The 21767-nt window shown below is 37.0% G+C and overlaps 1 protein-coding gene across 4 annotated transcripts in view; it reads right to left on the bottom strand.

Moving 5' to 3' along the window:
• Window positions 1-21767, bottom strand: part of TCF12 (transcription factor 12) — a 402148-nt gene that overhangs the window by 81584 nt on the left and 298797 nt on the right. For all 4 annotated transcript variants that reach the window (XM_008073760.2, XM_008073759.2, XM_021706851.1 and 1 more), the window contains exons 5-6: window positions 12361-12496; window positions 7301-7353 (exon numbers count right to left, since the gene is read on the bottom strand). In XM_008073760.2, coding sequence (XP_008071951.1) covers window positions 7301-7353; window positions 12361-12496 — 189 coding nt within the window. The remainder of the gene's footprint in view (window positions 1-7300; window positions 7354-12360; window positions 12497-21767) is intronic.

Below are 21767 nucleotides of genomic sequence, written 5' to 3' on the forward strand. Positions count from 1 at the left end.
TCCTAGCGAGGCTGAAGGGTGAAGCAGGAGGACTGCTTGAGCCTCGAAGTTCAAGGCTGCAGTGAGCCATAACTACACCACTGCATTCCAGTGTTGGTGACAAAGAGATACTTTGCTTCAAAAAACAAACAAAAAAAAAAGTAAGAAAAAGTAGGATCTAAGCTGCTGTGATTCACCTCAGAAACAAAGTTCCTTATGAGGTGAGAAGGAGATTTTTAATAATTTTTTTTTGATGGTGTGGGATTATAGTAACAGCTTTTATAGGAATACATATTACCACACACTTTAAAACACAGTATAAGCTGGGCACAGTGGCTCATGCCTGTAACCCAGCACTTTGGAAGGTGGAGGCAAGAGGATTGCCTAAGCTCAGGGGTTCAAAACCAGTCTGGGAAACTTGGCGAGACCTTGTCTCTAAAATAAATCAAAAAATTAGCTGGGCATGGTGGAGCACACCTGTAGTTCCAGCTACTTGGAAGGATCACCAGAGCCCAGCAGGTCGAGGTTGCAGTGGCTGTGAACATGCCACAGCACTCCATCCAAGATGACAGAGGGAGATTCCAACTCAAAAACAAACAAATAAAAATAAATAAAGCAGTATAAAAGGGAACATAGCGAACATAGCAGTTGACTAAGAAACAAATAATTGTATAGCTTATGTATCAACTGCAAATCAGTTGTATTCTTAATTAGTAAGACAAGCCATTTTGAGACAGAGTTAGCATTTGATGCTGAAAAGCTGTTTTCAAATGTTATTAAATAAGAACACAACTTTACGTAGTTGGGTCTAGGAAGGCATTTTGAATTCTCTAGGTGTTTGCTTTTTGGGAAAACTTTTTGTGACATAATCTTGCTACTTACTTTCGATTTAGGTATTGACTGTAGTATATGAAAGAAAATGATCTGATGTTTGGAAATACTAACACCAAATTGGGCAGTGAAGAATAAAGATCAGATAAAAAAACTTCTTGCCATCTGAGAAATACTTCAGAGGACCGTAAAGATGTTCAATCCATGATAAAAATAAGAAGAAGAAAAAAAGCATAGACTCTTGAGAGTTCAGGGAAAAAAAAAAAACTAAAATAAATTCTGGGCAGCAGAATTTGAATCAACAAGTTTTCCCTCTTTTTATAGGTTCTTTTTCTACAAATGAAAGTTTTCAGAGCAACAAGAACAGTTATACTTTACCATGTAGTAACTACGTGCCAGGTATACACTTTACAGACAAGTGTGGGTGACATGATAATTTTTTTCTTTTGTTATAATATTCTTTCTTATATCCTCAAACTTTTTCTTATTTTTCAGCAAAATTTGGTAAAAATGTGGCAGTTGAGGGAAACTGCCAGGGGAGGGAGGGGTATACTTCATCAACAAGGGTACCTGCATAACCCACATTTTTTTTTTTTCTTTCTGAGTTGGAGTCTTACTCTGTCGCCCAGACTGGAGTGCAGTAGCACGCAGCCTCTACCTGCTGGGCTCCAGTGATCCTTCGCCTCAGCCTTCCAAGTAGCCAGAACTACAGGTGCACGCTACCATGCCCAGCTAATTTTTGATTTATTGTAGAGATGAGGTCTTGCCAAGTTGCCTGGTTGGGTCTCAAACCCGCGGGCTCAGGCAATCCACTCACCTCAACCTCCCAAAGTGCTGGGATTACAGGCTGAGTCACCGAGCCTGGCCTCCACATCTTTAAAATAAAATAAAAAATAAAAAAAAATTTGGTAAAAATGAAATGCTAAGTTTCTTTAAATTTCAACTTGTAGTGGATGGAACTACATAAAATAAAGGAACATTTTCTGAATATCTATGATACACCAGGCACGTTAGGCATATAATACTCTCACAATAACATTTGACATAGGCATTATTATTTCCTTTTATAAATAGAACTTGAGGTTCAGAGAACTCAAAAGCAACTTCTCCAAGATTGTAAAATAAAGAGGCTAAGTCCAGATAAATAAAACCCATTATTGGCTTGATTGGGAAGTCTGTGCTTTTCTATTACTACATTATCCTTTCGGATGGTAGAAGGTCCTTAAACAACAAAGCCAGTTCAAAATAAATTTGATCAGTAAAACCATAATTGATGGATAAACTATGTTTTACATTTAATATACTAAGCAAGATATTTTATATATGTTTTAACATTCTAAATAAAAAGAAAATGGCCTTCGATGTTAAGTTATGTTGTAATCCTGGCCCTATATGTGATTTGAGACAAATTACTTATGTCTCTAAGTCTCAACGTCCTCATTTGTAAGTAGGGAATATTAGTTATCTTACAGAGATAACTTTGTGTGGCAAAAAAATAAAGATTAGAATAAATGAGTAATGATTAACACAATTTTTCACATAGGAAGTCCTATACCGCTAATAGAGTTGACACTGAGGCTGTAAAACAGTGGTCCCCAACCTTTTTGGCATTAGGGACCGGTTTCATAGAAGACAATTTTTCCATGGATGGTGGTAGGGGGTGGGGAGGGTTTGTGCAGTCAAACCTCACTGCTAATGTTAACCTGTATTTGCACCTGCTCCCCAGCGCTAGTATCACTGCCTCAGCTCCACCTCAGATCATCAGGCAAACTCATAAGCAGTGTGTAACCTGGATCCCTCACATGCGCAGTTCAAAAAAGGGTTCACACTCCTTTGAGAATCTAAAGCCACCGCTGATCTGACAGGAGGCTGAGCTCAGGCAGTAATGCGTGAAATGGGGAGTGGCTGTAAGTACAGATGAAGCTCTGCTCTCTCACCCACTGATCACCTCCTGCTATGCAGCCTGGTTCCTAATGGGTCACGGATCCTGCCCTGGGGACCCCTGCTGTAAAGGATGCTAACAAATATATTACAAATATTTCCTCCCCACCAAAAAAAATCACAGGTAGAAAAAAAACCCTGCCCCCAATCCCCACCCAGTGCTTCAAAATTCCCATAAACTTTCATCTTAGGACAAATCTGATATAGATGAAAAACAGCTGGTGCACATGCAAAGAACAAAGACTAGAGTTGATGATTAGACAAGGAGAGGGGTGGTTCAGGAACCCTAAAAGGGAAAGAAAACACCTTGCAAAGTCAAAGTCCCACCTGTGCCTTTGGAAACTTTCAGATAACCTTAACAATTATAAATATATTCTATTATCTATTGGCCAGGATACCTGAGGCCTCTATCCAGGGTAGATTACTATGACAACTTATCCCTTTTCATACGTAGACTGATCTTGTGTGTTCCCCCTTGAATCCTCTTCTGGGTTGGGAGGGTGGGTCTACCATAGGAAAATTACAAAGCTTGCAATTGGTATAGAATCTAGTAATACCATACTTCTAAAAGTGGCCTGAACATGTGTTTGCTCTTTCACACCTCCATGCTTTTTACTTGTCTGATCCATTTTCTCCTTCTCTAACAGATGAACTGCTACTTATCTTTCCAGATACAACTTAAATATTAACTTCTCCTGAAGCCATTGGTAGGGTTAGTTCTACCTACCTTATGTTCCTAGAGCACTTGGTACACACTTTACTTGCTTCACTGCAATATAATTATTTCACTGAATGCTGTTTTTCATATTAGATGGTAAGTTCCCTGAAGGTAATGATGGTGTTTGTATATGTTTGAACTCACAATGTCCAAGCATCATTCTACCATTAATGCTATAAAAGTCTGCTTTGTCCAGGCTTTCAACCTGTTTAGAGAAGCAAGTAGAAAATTTCGTGTACTTAAAAAATTAAAAACATAATTTCTGGCTGGGCGTGGTGGCTCACATCTTTAATCTTAGCATTTTGGGAATCTGAGGTGGGAGTCTTGCTTGAGGCCAGGAGATCAAGAGTAGCCTGGGTAACATAGTGAGACCATGTCTCTACAAAAACAAACAAGAAAAAAAAAAAAACATTAAAAATTCAGCTAGGTGTGGGGCATGTCTGTAGACCTAGCTACCTGGGAGGCCAAGGCAGGAGGATCATTTAAGCTCAGGAGGTTGCGGTTACAGTGAGCTATGATTGTGCCACTGCACTCCAGGCAGTGAAACAGGCTGGATCCTCTCTCTAAAATAAAATAAAAATAAAGAACATCATTTCTTTATCAGGAGAAAGAAAACTATGCTCACTATGCCTTCTGGTTTTTTATTCAGCATATCAGTTTTAAAACCATAAGCACAGCATTTCAGACCTCAAAGGAACTTCAGATTTCCCACTTTAAACTTCCTAAGGGCCAATTGACTAGTCTAAGGTTATATAACCAATCCATGACTGAGCTAGCCAGATTTGGTAGACCATTCTCATTACCAACCACATTGCTCTAACGATGTTCAACACACCCTAACTAGATCTTCATCCACAAATGGAAGTTACATTGAGTTGTTCTGCAGAGAGGAATAGAGAAACTGGGGTTTGCACTTATGATACCTAAATATAAATCATGGCTTACAAAAACAGAAACAAAAAACCATTAACCAATGCTTGATGGTCAAGTTATAAAGATTATAAACGTCTTGCACGTTAAGTAACCCTGCCTGCCTTTTGAAGTAGAATCAGCAGTATGATACTAACCTAGTTCTCCCACTATTTGTGTGCAAAAGTATACTTTACAGATGATTAAAGATAGACTGAACAAGCAGCAAACTGCTGAAACCTAAATGTTACTGTCAAATTTCCAGTTTGGTTTGGAAAGTATGATATTCAAATTATGATAAAAATAAAATATACACAGTCCATTTTCATTTTTATGTTTTTTACAACTCACGTGTCAAAGGTCTATACTTTCCAAATTTTTCAATAAAAGGATTCAAATAGAAATCACAACTTTAAATCTCATTTGTTTTAGATATTGAGAAGGTAGGTAAGCATATAACCATAAGTGTTCTCATAACTTATTTGCAATTATTTATCAAAGAATCTTAAAAAAAGTTTTTTTTCAGTTAATTTTAGCAGTGGAAAAAATGTCTGTTTTTAAAGTCTTAAACATTTTTTTTTTAAATCTTGAGATTTCAACACAGTATTTAATCTAAAATACACTTTCAACTCATTAAAATGAATTGATTACTTATATAACCTGAATAACATTCAATGTATTATAAGGTAGCTAATAAAATACAACACATAAGTAGACTTGGCTTGTGACACTTCCTAATGGCTTTCAAATCAAGATTTCATCAGAATTCAATGGCTCATCCCAGGCACCTTAGACAATATAGTGCATGCTGATTAGAAATGTAAGACACTGGTGATATCCGTGTCTATTCTCTTTCTGGGTTGTTTTAGCCATTTTGCCTTTTTGCTTTAAAAACGAAAGAAGCATGGAACATTAAAAATATATCGGTTGGCCGGGTGCAGTGGCTCAATCTTATAATCCTAGCACTTTGGGAGGCTGAGGTGAGAGAGTATTGCCTGAGCCCACAGGTTTGAGACCAGCCTGGTCAACTTGGTGAGACCTCACCTCTACAAAAAATAAAAAAATGAGCCAGGCATGGTGACATGTGCCTGTAGTTACAGCTACTTGGAAGGCTGAGGCGGAAGGATCACCTGAGCCCAGCAGGTCGATGCTGTGGTAACCGTGAGCGTGCCACTGTACTCCAGCCTGGGCAACAGCGTGAGAGACTCCAACTTAAAAAAAAAAATTATATATATATAAAAACAAAAAATGAGGTAAAATTTTCAAATTACTAATCTTTTTTTAACTTGTGCAGTTCTACTAAATATTAATATGCAATTTAACTTATTACTCGCATAAAATTACAGTAATAAATTACAAAAAGCTCATACTGTGACATGTTTTAGCAGTAGTTGGTTTTAATATGATTTCTGTTAATTTAACAGAAATCATCTGTTATACTGTTGAACCACCTACCCCTATATAGCACATAACTGTTAAGATGTAAATTGCTTAACTATTTTTAGCTGCAGCTGAAAAAAAATTCCTGTCTTCTTCGGGAATAATGATTTGAAGCACTGTGTTCATTTTGTTTATCAAGCAGCTATTCAGCCTCTAGTGGGCCCAAGTGCTTATGCAAGCAAAAGCTTTTAAGAATGCCTGCAGCTGCAATCCAACCAACCTTCCAGGTAGGCTGCAGGTTCAGAGTACAGCTGCCCTAGGCTGCATAAGACTCAGATCCATCTGGAACTGAGTTTCAAAGAGGATTTTAAATTTGACTTTTCATGTATCACAGAGTAGAGAAGGCGGGGAAAGAACACAGAAAAAAAGGAAGGCAAACAACCAAAAAGATGATATCTCTACTTTAGCCTTAATAAAAAATAAAAAGCTCAGACCCATGCTGCTCCTTCTAGATTACTATTTGCCAAGCCGGATATTCCATTCAGTCTATACTCTGATGAGCTGTGACTCATTCGGCAGCACCTGCGCCCATGTGTTAAGTACTGCCAAATAAAAGCCCAACATCCATTTGCACAACAAAAAGATGTACCCTACAAGGCATGGGGCCTCAATCCAATAGCCTCACTCCCCATTTGTTCTAAGCAAAAGGAGAAGAAACAAAAAAAATCCTTGTACAAGAGATTTTAAAATTGTAGGTGGATTTGAACCTATGATATAGTTCATTTACAAGTACTTTTATTCTTTTAAAGAATAAAGTATATTTAATAGCACAAACACTCCTACAGTATTAGATTATCATGGCCATTAATGACTGTTCTACCAAACCTTTCCAACCTCCTCCATCAAAGCCCTTTATTCTCAAAGGATACATTTTTGAGCAAAGAGGGATCAACAAACTAGTTGCTTGAAAGCTTTCCTGATGCTAGGCTGAAGTTAGGAAAGGCTTAATGAAGGCTTTAAAATCCACAAGGGCTTCACAATGAACATCTGAATTGGTGATTTATGCATATTAATAACTTTAGTCCTACTGAGGCAAGCTGAGCCAAACGTGTCCTCCGAATCTTAATGTTTTTAGCTCCACTGGGATTATTACAAATGTAAATTTCTAAGATTTTCAGCTATTAATCTCTGTCTGTCCTCCTGTTCAGCAACATAATGACTAATTAAACATCAAAAGACCTGTACAGGAGATCATCTTTGACAGCTACCAGCCTAGTCCTCTTCCCAAGAGGGGAATTCAAATGACAGGGACATGGAGTAAGAGCATATGAGTCAGCTATAAATCACAGCAGAGAAATCTAAAAACCTAACATTAAATGTGGATTTACCTCAATCAATGGTTTTGTTAAATAGCGAACAGTTACTATGCAAAATACATATGCTCATTGGCACCAATCAAATGTACCCTTGTAGCAAGGAAACAGTAAATACTTGAAATCACTTTGTTTACCATCAAGTTAAAAAAAAAAAAAAGATACTTACAGAAGAAGGCAAACCAGGAGGCACCTTTCTGACTTTCTTTGCTTGCAAAGGATCTGCACATGGAAAACGATATATTTCATCAGCATATTGTAAAAGGAAAAAAATCAGACTCTGAATGAACAGGAACAATTTTTCTTTTCCTTTAGTGCTTTCCTTGTTTTCAATTAGAGAGCAAGCAGGGAAATAAAAGAATGGGGACCTCATTCTCTTTAAGAGGTCCCAATACAGATCAGGTTCTCCTAATAAAGTGATACATTTTTGAAAACACATATCCCATAAATTTGTGAAGATGACAGTAAACAAAAGAAAACAAGCCAGTAAGCATGTATAAGGGAAAGAATGAACATTTCTTAAGAACCTGTTAGGTGCCAGGCACTATACTAGGGACTTGACATTTATCTCATTTGCAGAGGGGCACATGGTGCAACAGGTAAAGTTAATAATAGAACTCCTTAACAGAGATACAAATTTAGTGTCTGCAACACACTAAGAATTAGGTTTAAAAGTATATTTTAAAAACTATAAGCTAATGCTGTGCTACAGTTTATTATGTTAAAAGTTTGAAATAAAAATTAAGGAATAAAAAATTAAGGTTCTATGAATGTCAAAACAGGCTACATTAACTATTAAACGTGGGCACTGGCATATGCAATGTCATTCAGTACTGAATATGAACATTTACTTTAATAATGTGTGGCTAAAACCGCTTCAGCACTAATTGTACAATTTGTCCTTGAGAGTTTATATTTATTTCCAGGAAATAACTTGATAAAGAAAATATATTTCTTTCTAAGATATGATTTGTAAATATAAATAAAAATGTGTATTTTTGTATGCTAATCAGCCTCACTTGGTATTTTAATAACCGGTACATCTTATTTACTGTAAAATAAAGTGATAAGCACAGTTTCCAGGCTTATACAAATAATAGATCAAATTCAGGATTTTTAGAGGGGTTCACTATTAGGAAGAGAAGGCTAACGTAAAGTATATTTTTGCAAATTGTAAAAGTGAGAATTAAACACAGTACAGTTGTCCCTCAGTATCAGTGTGGGAGTGGTTCTAGGACCACCAACCTCTCCCAAGAATACCAAAACCCATGGATGCTCAAAAGTCCCTTAAGTCAAATAGTGAAGTATTTGTATATAACCTATACATATCCTCCTATATACTTTTTTATTTTTATTTTTTGAGTTGAAGTCTCACTCCATTGCCCAGGCTGGAGTGCAGCGGCACACTCATGGCCACCACAGCGTCGACCTGCGGGGCTCCGGCGATCCTTCTGACTCAGCCTTCCAAGTAGCCCAGTCTGTTCTTGAATCCGTGGGCTCAAGCAATCCTTTCTTTCACCTTGGTCTCCTAAAGTGATGGGATTACAGGCTTGAGCCACTGTGTTTGGCTTACTTTATTTTATTTTTTTGAGTCAGAGTCTTACTCTGTCACCCAGGCTGGAGGGTACAGTGGCATGCTCACAGCTACCATAGTCTTGACTTGCTGGGATGAGGCAATCCTTCTGCCCTTGCCTTCCAAGGAGCTGGAACTAAAGGCACATGACACTATGACCAGCTAATTTTTAAATTTATTGTAGAGATGAGATCTTGCCAAGTTGCCTAGGCTGGTCTCAGATTCTTGTGCTCAGGCAATCCTCCCACTTCCACCTTCCAAAATGCTGGGATTACAGGCGTGAGCCATTGCACCTAGCCTCCAATATACTTTAAATGATCTCTAGAACATATAATACTCAATGCAACATAAATGCTATGTACATTAATTATATATATTATTAACATAGACTGTATTGCTTAGAGAATAACAAGAAAAAAACTCTGTACCTGTTCAATACAGATGTAACCATCCTTTATAAAAAATTTTTTTTTTCTATCTGTGGTTGGTTGACTCATAGATGTAGAAACCACAGATATGGAAGAGCTACTATATTTTCCCAGGTCATAAATGATACCAAACAAAAAAACATGCAGTTTAACTCATTTAAATTTGAGATAGGAGATATGTGTGGTGGCTCATGCCTGTAATTCCAGCACTTTGGGAGGTGGAGGCAAGAGGCTTGCTGAGAACAGTGCTCAAGACCAACCTGGGGAACTTGGTGAGACCCTGTCTCTACAATAAATTTTAAAAAAATTAGCCAGGTGTGGGTGTGTGCCTGTAGTTCCAGCTACTTGGGAGGCTGAGGTGGAAGGACTGCTAGAACCCACCAGGTGGAGGTTGCATAGCTGTGAGTGTGCCAGCCTGGGCAACAGAATGAGAAGTTGACTAAAATAAATACATACATACATACATAAAACAAATAAATAAAAGAAATAAATTTGGGCTGGGAATTCTCTACATTGAATATCCTAGGAGGCTGCAAAGCTAAAAAAGCAACTTTATAAGTAGCTTGTGAAAAAAATATTATACAATAAAACAGGGAGAAAGCATTTATTAGTATCTATGTCCCTACCCCAAGAGGCAGCCTATATTTTCTTAAAACAGAAGTGCCAAAGATAAACAATATCTAGCACACCCTATATTTGTGAAACTTAAAGTCCAGCTCATCACAACTAATACAGCAACGACCCTTGAGCAAAAGCTACACTTGTTATATCAAAACAGTCAACTGAACTGTCCCTACCAGTTTGGAGCCTATCACTCTATTTGGTAAGAAGTGTTGCTACTTTGTTTAGGCAAGTTTTCCTCTACCATGTGAATAGACATTTTTCTTTTTATCTCATCATTAACTACCCTATACAGTTACAGACAAAATGATTTAAAATCATGAGCCTGGGAATCACGGTCCACTTTTAGGAGTTTAAGCCAGTAAGGTGGCCGGATTCAAATTTCAGCTCTATCATACAACAGCTGTGTGAGCTAGGACAAGTTACTTAAACAGCTTTGAGCTTCAGTTACCTCACATGTAACTGGAGGGGATAATACCTCCTATTGTGTATTTCATGTATTGTGATAACATAAAGAAGTTCAGGGCAATGCCTAACGAATTATGACACAACAAAATTTAGCCATTATTATTAGATTTATATTAAAATATGGGGCAAAATTATTACAAATTGGATAATTAGATTCTATTCTGCAGGATGCTGATTTTCTAAAGCATCTGAATAGTTTGAGAAGATGCTGAGGTTGGTGTAGATGACCTCAGAGGTACTCTTGAATGCTGAGATTTTTTTTTTTTGGAGTTGGAGTCTCACTCCGTCGCCCAGGCTGGAATGCAGCGGCAGGCTCACGGCCACCCCAGCGTCGACCTCAGGCGATCCTTCTGCCTCAGCCTCCCAAGTAGCCAGAACTACAAGCACACACTGCTACATTCGGCTAATTTTTTGATTTATTGCAGAGATGAGGTCTCACCAAGTTTCCCAGGCTGGCCTCGAACCGCTGGGCTCAGGCAATCCCCTCACCTCGGCCTCCCAAAGTGCTGGGATTGCAGGCTTGAGCCACTGTGCCTGGCCCCTAGTTATTTCAATAGTTAATTTCCCCCTCAAACTTTTAGTAGTGGTATATTGGTCTCTATTAGTAGTTTTTGTCACAATATATTATCACACAGTATACTAACAAGATAACTTTCTAAAGTAACACTGACATATCTGGACTCAAATGACTGTTTCTACCCTAACTCATTAGGTAGGAAACAAGACTGGAGATGGAGAAATACATTTACAATTTATCATTTCTCTAATAACAAAAAGTATACTGGTTTAAATCATCTGGGCTGACTCTAACAGTACATATACTAAATCATCCATAATAATGAGAAGTAGATTCATCTAATCAGAATTCTCTATGTTAAATGTGATGGTCCATCACTGCACCCTTTTATACCCTCAAGCATAACCCAGATCCAAAGACTAGGACTATTTCACCAAAACATAGGTTTAATAGAAGGCAGATACATAAATTTGAAGCAGTCAACAGATATTTGTGTAATGAATAACTACATCATATTTTTTGGTGGACTATTTATTTTAGAAGCTGGCCTACCTTTATACAAAATAAGCATGCTTTACTGCTGTAATTATCTTGTACAAAGGATCTTTGGCAGGAACCACCAAAAATTCTGACATTTAAATACAGATTGGATAAGGCATCAGAGACTTATCTGAGGCTTGCTATAAGCAGCAACACAAAACAGACTGGCCTGGTTAGGCTAGGTATAAAAAGGAAGCAGAAAAGAAAAATAATAATGGAGTTGAATGCTTAATATGCACAAGGTTTCTTTTTGATGTGATGTTCTGGAACTAGATAAGGGTGACAGCTGCACAACATTGTAAATGTAGTATATGCTACTCAATTGTATATCTTCATATGGTTAATTTTCATCTCAATTTTTAAAAAGTGGGGAGTAGAATCAATGGACTTGGCAGAAAATCTTAAGTTTTATCTTTTGTATACCACCTACTAATTATATGAATGTATCCCTTTTGAGCCTCAGTTTTGATGTTAAATCTCAGTTTTTATGTTAAATCTCTTTTGAGCCTCAGTTTTTATGTTAAATCTATGTTTTATGTTAACTCAGTTTTTTAGTTAAATCTAGGAGTATATTCTTTGACTAACAAGGTTGTTGTATTGATGAGAACATAAATAATATATGAGAACGCATATAATAAAATCATTTTGTAACCTGTTTAGTATTATATCAATTTTAGTAAAAAGTAAGGTGTTAATATTAGAACATAAAATGCTAATTATAAGAAGAAAAAGTAGTTAAGTCCCATTTTTCACTATTTAGTTTCCCATATTGAGGACCAAGCAAAAGTACTAAATTGGTTGTTTCAAATCTGTTAAAAATATGGTTTAGAAACTGAACAGTCATCCATAATTATTCATGGTAAAATCTTTAATTAAAAGCTTATGATGTATTTGTGAAAGTAATAATTTTGATAATTTTATTTATTAAATACCTAATGAACATATTTTCATGCAAATAAGCCCTCACATCAACATGATACCCCAAAATTCAAATTTCCTCTAATTAAAAGCACAGTCAGAAATGTAAACTAAAAGAGGAAAAAAAAAATTGCAGGATGAAATTTGTTGGATGATAAACTCACCAAGCGCTGTAGAGTCATGGAGTGGTCTTCTCCTGGAACTTGTGCCAGAGAATGAATAGTATGGTGTCCCAGGTTTTCCTGAAGAAGACAGCTGTGCTGGGCTCCCAAGCCCTAAATCTTGTCTCAGGAGACTAGACTATAAAATAAGGCCAAGGAAACAAGTTATTTCCCTGCTGATACTGACCCAAACCTAAAAATTTCATCACTTCTAAATTACTTATAATACCCTCAACAGTGTCTTGAACTTTGGAAACACTCAATAAGTACTTTTAAAACTCAATTCGACTCCTGGTTTCAGCCTATATTTTCTCTTTTTCCCACCCTCACATTGTCTGCCTTTTAGTGATTATGTAGATACAATCTTAGAGTTGAAAAACACTTTACTGGCTATGTCATTTCACTCTTTAAATATCACTATTTTTGAAAAATGGTCACCAATCTTTGCCTGCAATACTTTCATGACCACATAAGGCAGTAGATTCTTTTTCCTTTCCTTTTTCTTTTTGGATACCTTTCATTGTTTGAAGAGTACCAATATTTTCAAGGGTAGTCATTCCTATTTTCTTCACTTATGTCTCACGACATGGTCCTCTTCACCATCTCTGACACAGGACTCTGAATTTATTTTCAGTTCGTCAAAGTCTCTTATAAAATGGAAAGGAGGACAATGCCCCAGATGTGGCCTAATTAGTATCTAGTCTTCATCACTATATTTAAACAACCTACTTATGTTAGCCCCCATTGATAGGTTAAGAATGATTACACCTCATGGCTCTTCATTTTGTTGCATGTGCCATTATTAAGTCATTTCCCTCCAATGTTGCACTTGTTCAGTTTCTGCTTTTTGGTTCCAGGTACAAGACTTAACATTTATCTCTGACAGAATTCATCTTGTTGCATTTGGTTCATAATAATAATCCATTTCTATCTTTTTTAGATTCTGAGTTGGTCAACCAATGTGTTTGCTAGCCTTTCTAACGTCTAGGCATCAAAAATTTGATTCAAAGAAACCTATTAGGATGACAAGGCTGAGTACAGAACTCTGAGGAATGCTACAACGAATTATGAGACTTTCTCAAGTGTTTCACTAAAATCCAGAGATTCAGCAGCCCTAACCTAACCCAGTGACCCAATCACAAAGCAAATGAGGTTAGTTTGGCAGAATTTGGCACCAAGCTTTCTGGTAGCTGAGATGAAAAGAGATCACACAGACTTGAAAGACATGAGGGGGAAAGAAGATCTCAAAGGGAAAAGGTGTTGAATACACTTGAGAAGATACTGTTAAGTGAAAAAAGCTGTGAAGCTGTGATTCCTCTAATACATGTATTTATTTACGAATGCCTTTCTGTATGTTTAATACCCCTTATTGCTATCACCATAATCTTAGCAATTGTCCTTTCAGCTACTGAATATCATAAAGGTACTGAGAAATAAACCTGAGCTGTGATCAAATGGAAAAAGCAGAACTTTGGAACAGTATCATAATAGCCCAGTACCTGCCTCCATTCTAATAATCAAGAAAAACTCTCATTTAAATGACTTTTTTTAAATGTTTAAGCTTTAAAAAAAAATTTAGGTGGAATTTATATAACACAAAATTAACTAAATTAACCAAAATTATTCAATCATTTAGCAAATTTATATTGTTTTGCCATCACTACTGCCCAAGTTGAACATTTTCATCACCCCCAAAGTAAACCCCGTACCTATTAAACAGTCACTCTCCCTGGCACTCTCCCTCTAGCTTCTGGCAACCACAAATATGCTTTCTGTCTCCATGGACTTGCCTATTCTGAATATTTCACAAAAATGGAATCATAGAATATGTGGCCTTTTGGGTTTGGCCTCTTACACCCAGAATAATGTTTTTGAAATTCATCTATGTAGTGGCAAGTATCAGTACACTCCTTTTAAAGGGCTGAATAATATTCTATTGTGTGGATATACCATTGTTGAACATATTGGTCGTTTCTAGCTTTGAAATACAGTGAATAGTGCTACTATGAGTATCCATGTACAAGTACTTGAGCACCTGTTTTCAAATCTGAGGTTTATAACTAGCAGTGGAATTGCTGGGCCTTGTGTAATTCTATGTTTAACTTTTTGAAGAACTGCTAAACAGTTTTCCACAGCTGTTGCATCATTTTACATTACTACCAGCAACGTATGAGGGCTCCAATTTCTGTACATCTTTGACAGTACTTGTTAGTTTTTTCCTTTTCCAATTATAGCCATCCTTGTGAGATGAAGTGGTATCTTATTGTGGCTTTGATTTACATAACCCTAATGACTAATGATATCGAGCATCTTTTCATGGGCTTGATGAAAATTTGAGTCTCTTCTTTAGAGAAATGTCTCAAGTTCTTTGTCCATTTTCTAATTGTATTGTATTTTTTGTGTTGAACTGTAAGAGTTCTTTATACATTCTGGATACCAGATCCTTATCAGATATAAATTGCAAATGTTTTCTTTCATTTTGTAGATTACTATCTTGGTAATGTCCTTTGATGCACAAAAGTTTTTAATTCTGATGAAGTGCAAAGTCCTATTTTTTTATTATGAGCCATGAAGATATACCTCCATATTTTCTTTTGATAATTTTAGAGCTCTTGTTCTAACATTTAGGTCTTTGATCCACTTTGAGTTGATACGGATATTTAGTATGAGAAAGGAGTACAACTTCATTCTTTTGCATGTGGATATCTAGTTGTCCCAGTATCATATGTTGAAAAGAAGATTTTTTCCTTTTTTGGTGGTCCTGGCATCCTTGCTGAAAATCAATTGGCCATAGATGTTTGGGTTTATTTCTGAACTCTCAATTCTATTCCATTGATCTATATGTCCAATCTATGCCAGTACCACAGTTTTGATTACTGTAGCTTTTTTTCAACATTGCTTTGGCTGTTTAGAGGTCTCTTAAAATTCCCTAAAAATCTGAGGATCAGCTTTTTCATTTCTGCAAAAAGAGGCTACTGAAATTTTTATAGAAAATGTACTTACTGCTTTGAGGGAGTAGTGCCATCTTAACAATATCAAGTCTTGCATTTGATGAATGCCAAATGTGTTTCCATTTACACAGATCTTCTTTAATTTCTTCTGGTGATGCTTTGCAGTTTCCAGTATACAAGTCTTATACTTATGTCTTATTCAAGTATATAAGTCTTATACTTATGTTTAATTTATCACTAGGCATTTTATTCTTTTAAATGCTATTGTAAATGAAGTTATTTTCTTAATTTTATTTTTGGTTTACTACCAGTGTACAGACATACAACTAACTTTTGTGTGTTGATCTTATATCATGCAACTTTACGAAATTCACATATTAGCTCTAAGAGTTTTACTGTGAATTCCATAGAATGTCTATAAATAAGATCGTATCATCTGCAAATAGGGAAAGTTTTACATTTTTTACAATTTGGATGCCTTTTACTTTTCTTTGCTAACTGGCCTGTTTAAAACTTCTAGTACAATTATGAATTTAAGTAGTGAAAGGAGAAAACCTTGTCTTGTTCCTGATTTTAGGGGGAAGGCTTCTGCACTGTTACCATGGATTATGACATTAACTGTGGGTTTTTCATAAATGACCTTTATCAAGTTGAGTAAGTTTTCTCCTATTTCTAGCTTGTTAAATGTTATCATCGGGCAACCCCCTCGGGTCCCCTCACACTGTGGGAGCTTTTCTGTCCTCTCAATAAATCCTGCTTTCTCACTTAAAAAAAATGTTATCATAATGAAAAGGTGTTGGGTTTTGTTAGATTAGATTCTTCTTTTTTTTTTTTTAACATCAATTGGGATAGTATGTGTTTTTCCTTCATTCTTATTAATATGATTAAGTATATTTACTCACGTTCATAGGTTAAAACTACCCTTGCATTCCAAGGTTAAGACCCACTTGGTGATGGTGTATAGTCCTTTATTTATTTGTTTTTAAGAAAGAAAAGTTTAGCCAGGCTCAATGGCTCAGCCTGTAATCCCTGCGCCTTTGGGAGGCTGAGGTGAGTGGATTGCCTGAGCCCGCGGGTTCGAGACCTGCCTGGCAGCGAGACCTCATCTCTACAATAAATCAAAAAATCAGCCAGGCATTGTAGCGCATGCTTGTATTTCCGGCTACTCGGAAGGCTGAGGAGGAAGGATCGCTGGAGCCCAGCAGGTCGAGGCTGCAGTGGCCGGAAGCAGTCACTGCACTCCAGTCTGGGCGACAGAGTGAGACTCCAACTCAAAAAAAAAAAAGAAAGTTTATTTAAAAGTAAATTAGAGAAAGAGAAGGGAGAGACAAGATTTACCTCCCCAAGGTGGGGGAGGGGACCAAAACCACAAATAGTCCTTTACATATGCTGCTGGATTCAGCTTGCCAGTATTCTGTAGAGGATTTTTATATCAATATTCAGAAAGAATACTGATCTCTAGATTCCTTTTCCTGTAATATTTTTTGCTGGCTTTGTGATCAGGATAATGCTGTCTTCACAGAATGAGTGAGGAAGTGTTTGAGGACTGGTATTACTGATCCTGTAAATGACTGGAAGAATTCACTAAAGAAGTTTTACTAATTCCATCTCTGCTTTAGCTCTGTTCAGATTTTCTACTTCTTCTTGAGCCAGTTTTGGTAGTCTGTACATTTCTAGGAATTTGTTCATTTCATCTAGCTTAATTTGTTAGCATACAATTGTTTATAGTATTCTCATATAATCCTTTTTATTTCTATAAAGTCAATAATAATGCAACCCATTTTCATTTATGATTTTAGTAATTTGACTCTGCTCTCTTTTCCTTCTTAGTCAATTTAGCTAAAGGTTTGTCAATTTTGTTGATCTTTTTAAATAACCAACTTTTGATATGGTTAATTCTCTCTATTGTCTTCTAGTCTCTATTTTGCTTATTTCTGCTCTAATCTTTATTCTTTCCTTTCTTCTGCTGGTTTTCAGTTTAGTTTAGTCTTCTTTTTCTAGTATCTTAGGTGTAAAGTTAGGTTTTTGATTTAAAAGCTTGTTTTTTTATTATTTTATTTTATTTTTTATCTTTTTGAGTTGGGGTCTCACTCTGTCACCCAGGTTGGAGTGCAGTGGCACGATCACAGATCACCCAGTCTCAATCTCCTGGGCTCATGTGATCCTCCTGCCTCAGCCTCCTGAGTAGCTAGCTGGAACTATAAGCACGTGCCACCACGCCTGGCTAATTTTTTTTTTTTTTGTAAAGACAAGGTCTCACTGTGTTGCCTAGGCCAGTCTCAAACTCCTGGACTCAAGCAATCCTCTCGCCTCAGACTCCCAAAGTGCTGGGATTACAGGCTGAGCCACCGAGCCTGGCTAAAAGCTTGCTTTTTTAAACGCAGACATTTACAAGCAAAAATCTCCCTCTAATTGTGGCTTTTTCTGCATCTCATAAGTTTTTCTATGTTGTTTTTTCACTTTTATTTGATGTTCAGTCTCTTTAAACAATGCTGGAACACACATGTAGCAATCAATGTACTAAGGCAGCCAAAGATCATTCATCACATCTTTCAGAAATTTTTTTTTGTTTTGTTTTTTGAGTTGGAGTCTCACTCTGTCGCCCAGACTGGAGTGCAGTGACCGCTCCCGGTCACCATAGCCTCGACCTGCTGGGCTCCACGATCCTTCCGCCTCAGTCTTCCGAGTAGCTGGAATTACAGGTGCGTGCTACCACTCCCGGCTGATTTTTGATTTACTGTAGAGATGAGGTCTCGCCAAGTTGCCCAGGCGGGTCTCGAATCCGCGGGCTCAGGCCATCCACTCACCTCGGCCTCCCAAAGTGCTGGGATTACAGGCTGAAATATTCTTAATTAAGAATGGAATTTTTAGCCAGGCTTGGTGTCTCAGTCTATAATCCCGCACCTTTGGGAGGCTGAGGTGAGTGGATTGCCTGAGCCCACGGGTTTGAGACCCGCCTGGGCAGCGAGCCTCATCTCTAAAATAAATTTAAAAAAATCAGTCGGGCGTGGTAGCACTGTAATTCTGTCTACTTGGAAGGCTGAGGCGGAAGGATAGTTGGAGTCCAGCAGGTCGAGGCTGTGGTGGCCGGGAGCGGCCACGCACTCCAGTCTGGGCGACAGAGTGAGACTCCAACTCAAAAAAAAAAAAAAAAAAAGAATGGAATTTTTTTCAGATACTGCTAAAGGTAAATTATTCTTTGGATAAAGTGGATATATTCCCTTATAAAGGAGAAAAGTGGGGAGAAGACTATTTCAATCACCAGACAATACAATGTGTACATTAAAAGACTATATTTTATTGATATAATTATTTAGCATTAATTGCACAAATTCCAACAGGTACAATATTCAACAGATACAACATTCAGTGGATTGAAAAGAAAAAGTATGATTATCAGACATAAAGGAGAAACATTCCCCTTTAAAGTGGCAATCTCCAGAAGAAATGAGAAAAGAGAGAATATGATCAATATAAATGCAAAAAACACACATATATGTATTCTATTTATGTAACAGACCATGAGCTATGTATTTTTTGATGATATCTGTCTGAGAGTGGTGGGACATAGGAATCATTACGTCTTCAACAGACGTTATACTGAAATTTCCATTATCACATCTGTTTTGCATTTTTTTCATTCTTTTATTTTGTCTCTGCTAAGCACATTCAGCATTCCTCAAATAGCAAAATCAGAATATGGTTCATAGTATGCTACATGGAACATATTATTACCACATGCTTGAGGGCAGAGATCTGTACCTTGAAGTTTTCCTTTAAACATCACTGTTCTTTCAACAGGATATTCCCTGCTCAATGCCAAACTGTCATTGATATCATGTTTGAGGCACCTGCTGTGTTTATTACTTTATCTACATTTTCTCGTGTGAAAGGTGAACATGAAGCTGATTATATACATGTAAACAAATACATGAGAAGAAAGATATTTGTATGTCTTTTACCAGTGTCCCTTACATTTTCTGGCATAAAATTCTTAGGGGCAGATAGGATAATGATTAATGTTAGGGGTCAACAAGCCACAGCCTACAGGTCAAAGTGGGCCTGTTTATAAAAATACTTTTTTAGGCCAGGCGCAGTGGCTGAAGTCTGTAATCTCAGCACTTTGGGAGGCCTGGGAGGCAACAAGAGGATTGCCTAAGCCCAGAGGTTTGAGACCCAGCCTGGGCAACTTGGTAAGAACTCATCTCTACAACATATATATATATTAACCGGGTATAGTAGCACGCACCTGTAGTTCTAGCTACTTGGAAGTCTAAGGTGGAAGGATCGTATGAGCCCAGTGGGTTGATACTGGAGTGGCTGTGAGCATGCCACTGTACTCCAGCCTGGGTGACAGAGTGAGACTCTGATTAAAAACAAAACAAAAACAAAACTTTTTTTCATAAAATACTTCTTTCCCTTCTTCCTTCCTTATTCATTTAAGAGATAGGGTCTTGCTCTGTTGCCCAGGCTAGAGTGCAGTGATTTGACCATAGCTCACTGTAGTCTCAAACTCCTGGGCTCAAGCAATCCTCTCACTTCAACCTCTCAAATAGCTGGGATTACAGGCATATGCCATAATGCCTGGCTAATTTTTTATTTTTTATAAAGATGGGGGTCTCACTTTTTTGCCCAGGTTGGGCTTGAATTCTTGGTCTCAAGTGATTCTTCTGCCTCGGTCTCCCAAAGTGCTGGGATTATAGGTGTAATCCATCTCACCAAGCCTGAAAATACTTTTCTTGAAACAATCTTATCCACTCATTTATGAATTGGCTATGGCTGTTTTCCTGCAACAATGTAAGAGATCAGTGTTGCAACAACAAAAAAACGTATAGTCTGAAAAACTAAAATATTTAGTATCTGGTTTTTTTTTTAGAAAATGTAATTTGGTCCCTAATTCAATGCTTTAAGAAGGGACACAGGACTGAGTTTGGAGGATGGTAAAGAGATGACTGTCTGCATAAATAATAAGGTAAAGATAGATAAGCTTTCAGATAGTGAAATTTAGTGTGTTTTTTTCTTAAAAGAAGTCAAACAATAATCATAATAAAAACTAAAAGAGGAATTACACAATCTAAACAATATAAAGAAAAGTGCAATACTGATGTCCTGGAAATAGCACTGGTTTTGGAATTAGCTACCCTTGAGTTCAAATCCTGACTGTTGATCTTGGGCAAATTAGCTAATTTTAACATGTCTGTTTCCTCTTCTTTAAGTGTGTACATTACTAATAGCTCACAGGGTTGCTAAGAGAAGTAAATAAAGTTTAAAAGTACAAGTATGAAGAATGGTTATTGGCCCTAGTTAATAACCCAGTTTCCTTTTTTCTTTACCTATAAATCACCACATTCTAAGTATCACAAAAGAATAAAGGTAAGATAAATGACACTTTTATTCTCAGATTCCTGGGCATACACTCTTTGTCCTAGGTAAGTGACCTGAGGTTTTAGGAGACTTTGTCTGCCCTGAATCCAAGCTGGGTGGGTTACAACCCCCAATGGCTATGGTAAAAAAGGATGTTGGAAATCAGCAAGAGAATAGGGACAGAACTGACAGACCCCTAGAGAGAGAGAGTTGACAATTAGAGGCTAAATCCAAAGAGGAGTGTGACAGATTCAAGCTATATCAATCAAGATCAAGAATAGAAAAATGTCAACTTATTCTCATATGATTCAGCAGAAATGTGTGCATTTGTGTATATAAAGTCACATACAGTGTACAAACACATACTCATATACACAGAGACTGAGTAAAATAAAAGGAATGTTTGTACACAAATGTGAAATGTTAATTGATGACTTAATGAAAAGTACATAAATGCTCACTGCATTATTCTTCAATACCATTTGTAATTTTTCAAAATTAAAAGTTGGAGTAAAGAAGAATAAATACCAAGGACCTACTAGTGCATATCAATGTATCATTTCCGTTAATATTTAAAGCAATCTTTTTAAGATTGGTATAGATTCTATGTGTAATACAGATAACACACAGTGGAATCCTATTTTGAATCTAGGTCCATTTGGAAAGCTCTTTCCTCAATACAACAAGACTTCTACAACAAATAGTTCAGGAACTCAGTTACTGTTTATAAGACTGTTAACTTGAAAAACATAAATTTGTGGTTTACAATCTAAAGATGAGTTACCTACGGAATACATAATAGTAAATTTTGCTTATATGCATATAGTAAAGGAAGACCAAAAAAAGAGATCAATTTTTTTTTTTTTTTGAGTTGGAGTCTCACTCTGTCACCCAGGCTGGAGTGTAGTGGCACACTCACGGCTACTCCAGCGTCGACCTGCTGGGCACTGGTGATCCTTTCACCTAAGTCTTCCAAGTAGCCAGAACTACAGGCACGTGCTACCATGCCCGGCTAATTTTTTATTTATTGTAGAAATGAGGTCTCACCAAGTTGCCCGGGCTGGTCTTGAACCCACGGGTTCAGACAATCCACTT

Source organism: Carlito syrichta, unplaced genomic scaffold (genome assembly GCF_000164805.1).
Source record: "Carlito syrichta isolate Samal-C Ts95f unplaced genomic scaffold, Tarsius_syrichta-2.0.1 Scaffold316060, whole genome shotgun sequence".
Taxonomy (NCBI): domain Eukaryota; kingdom Metazoa; phylum Chordata; class Mammalia; order Primates; family Tarsiidae; genus Carlito; species Carlito syrichta.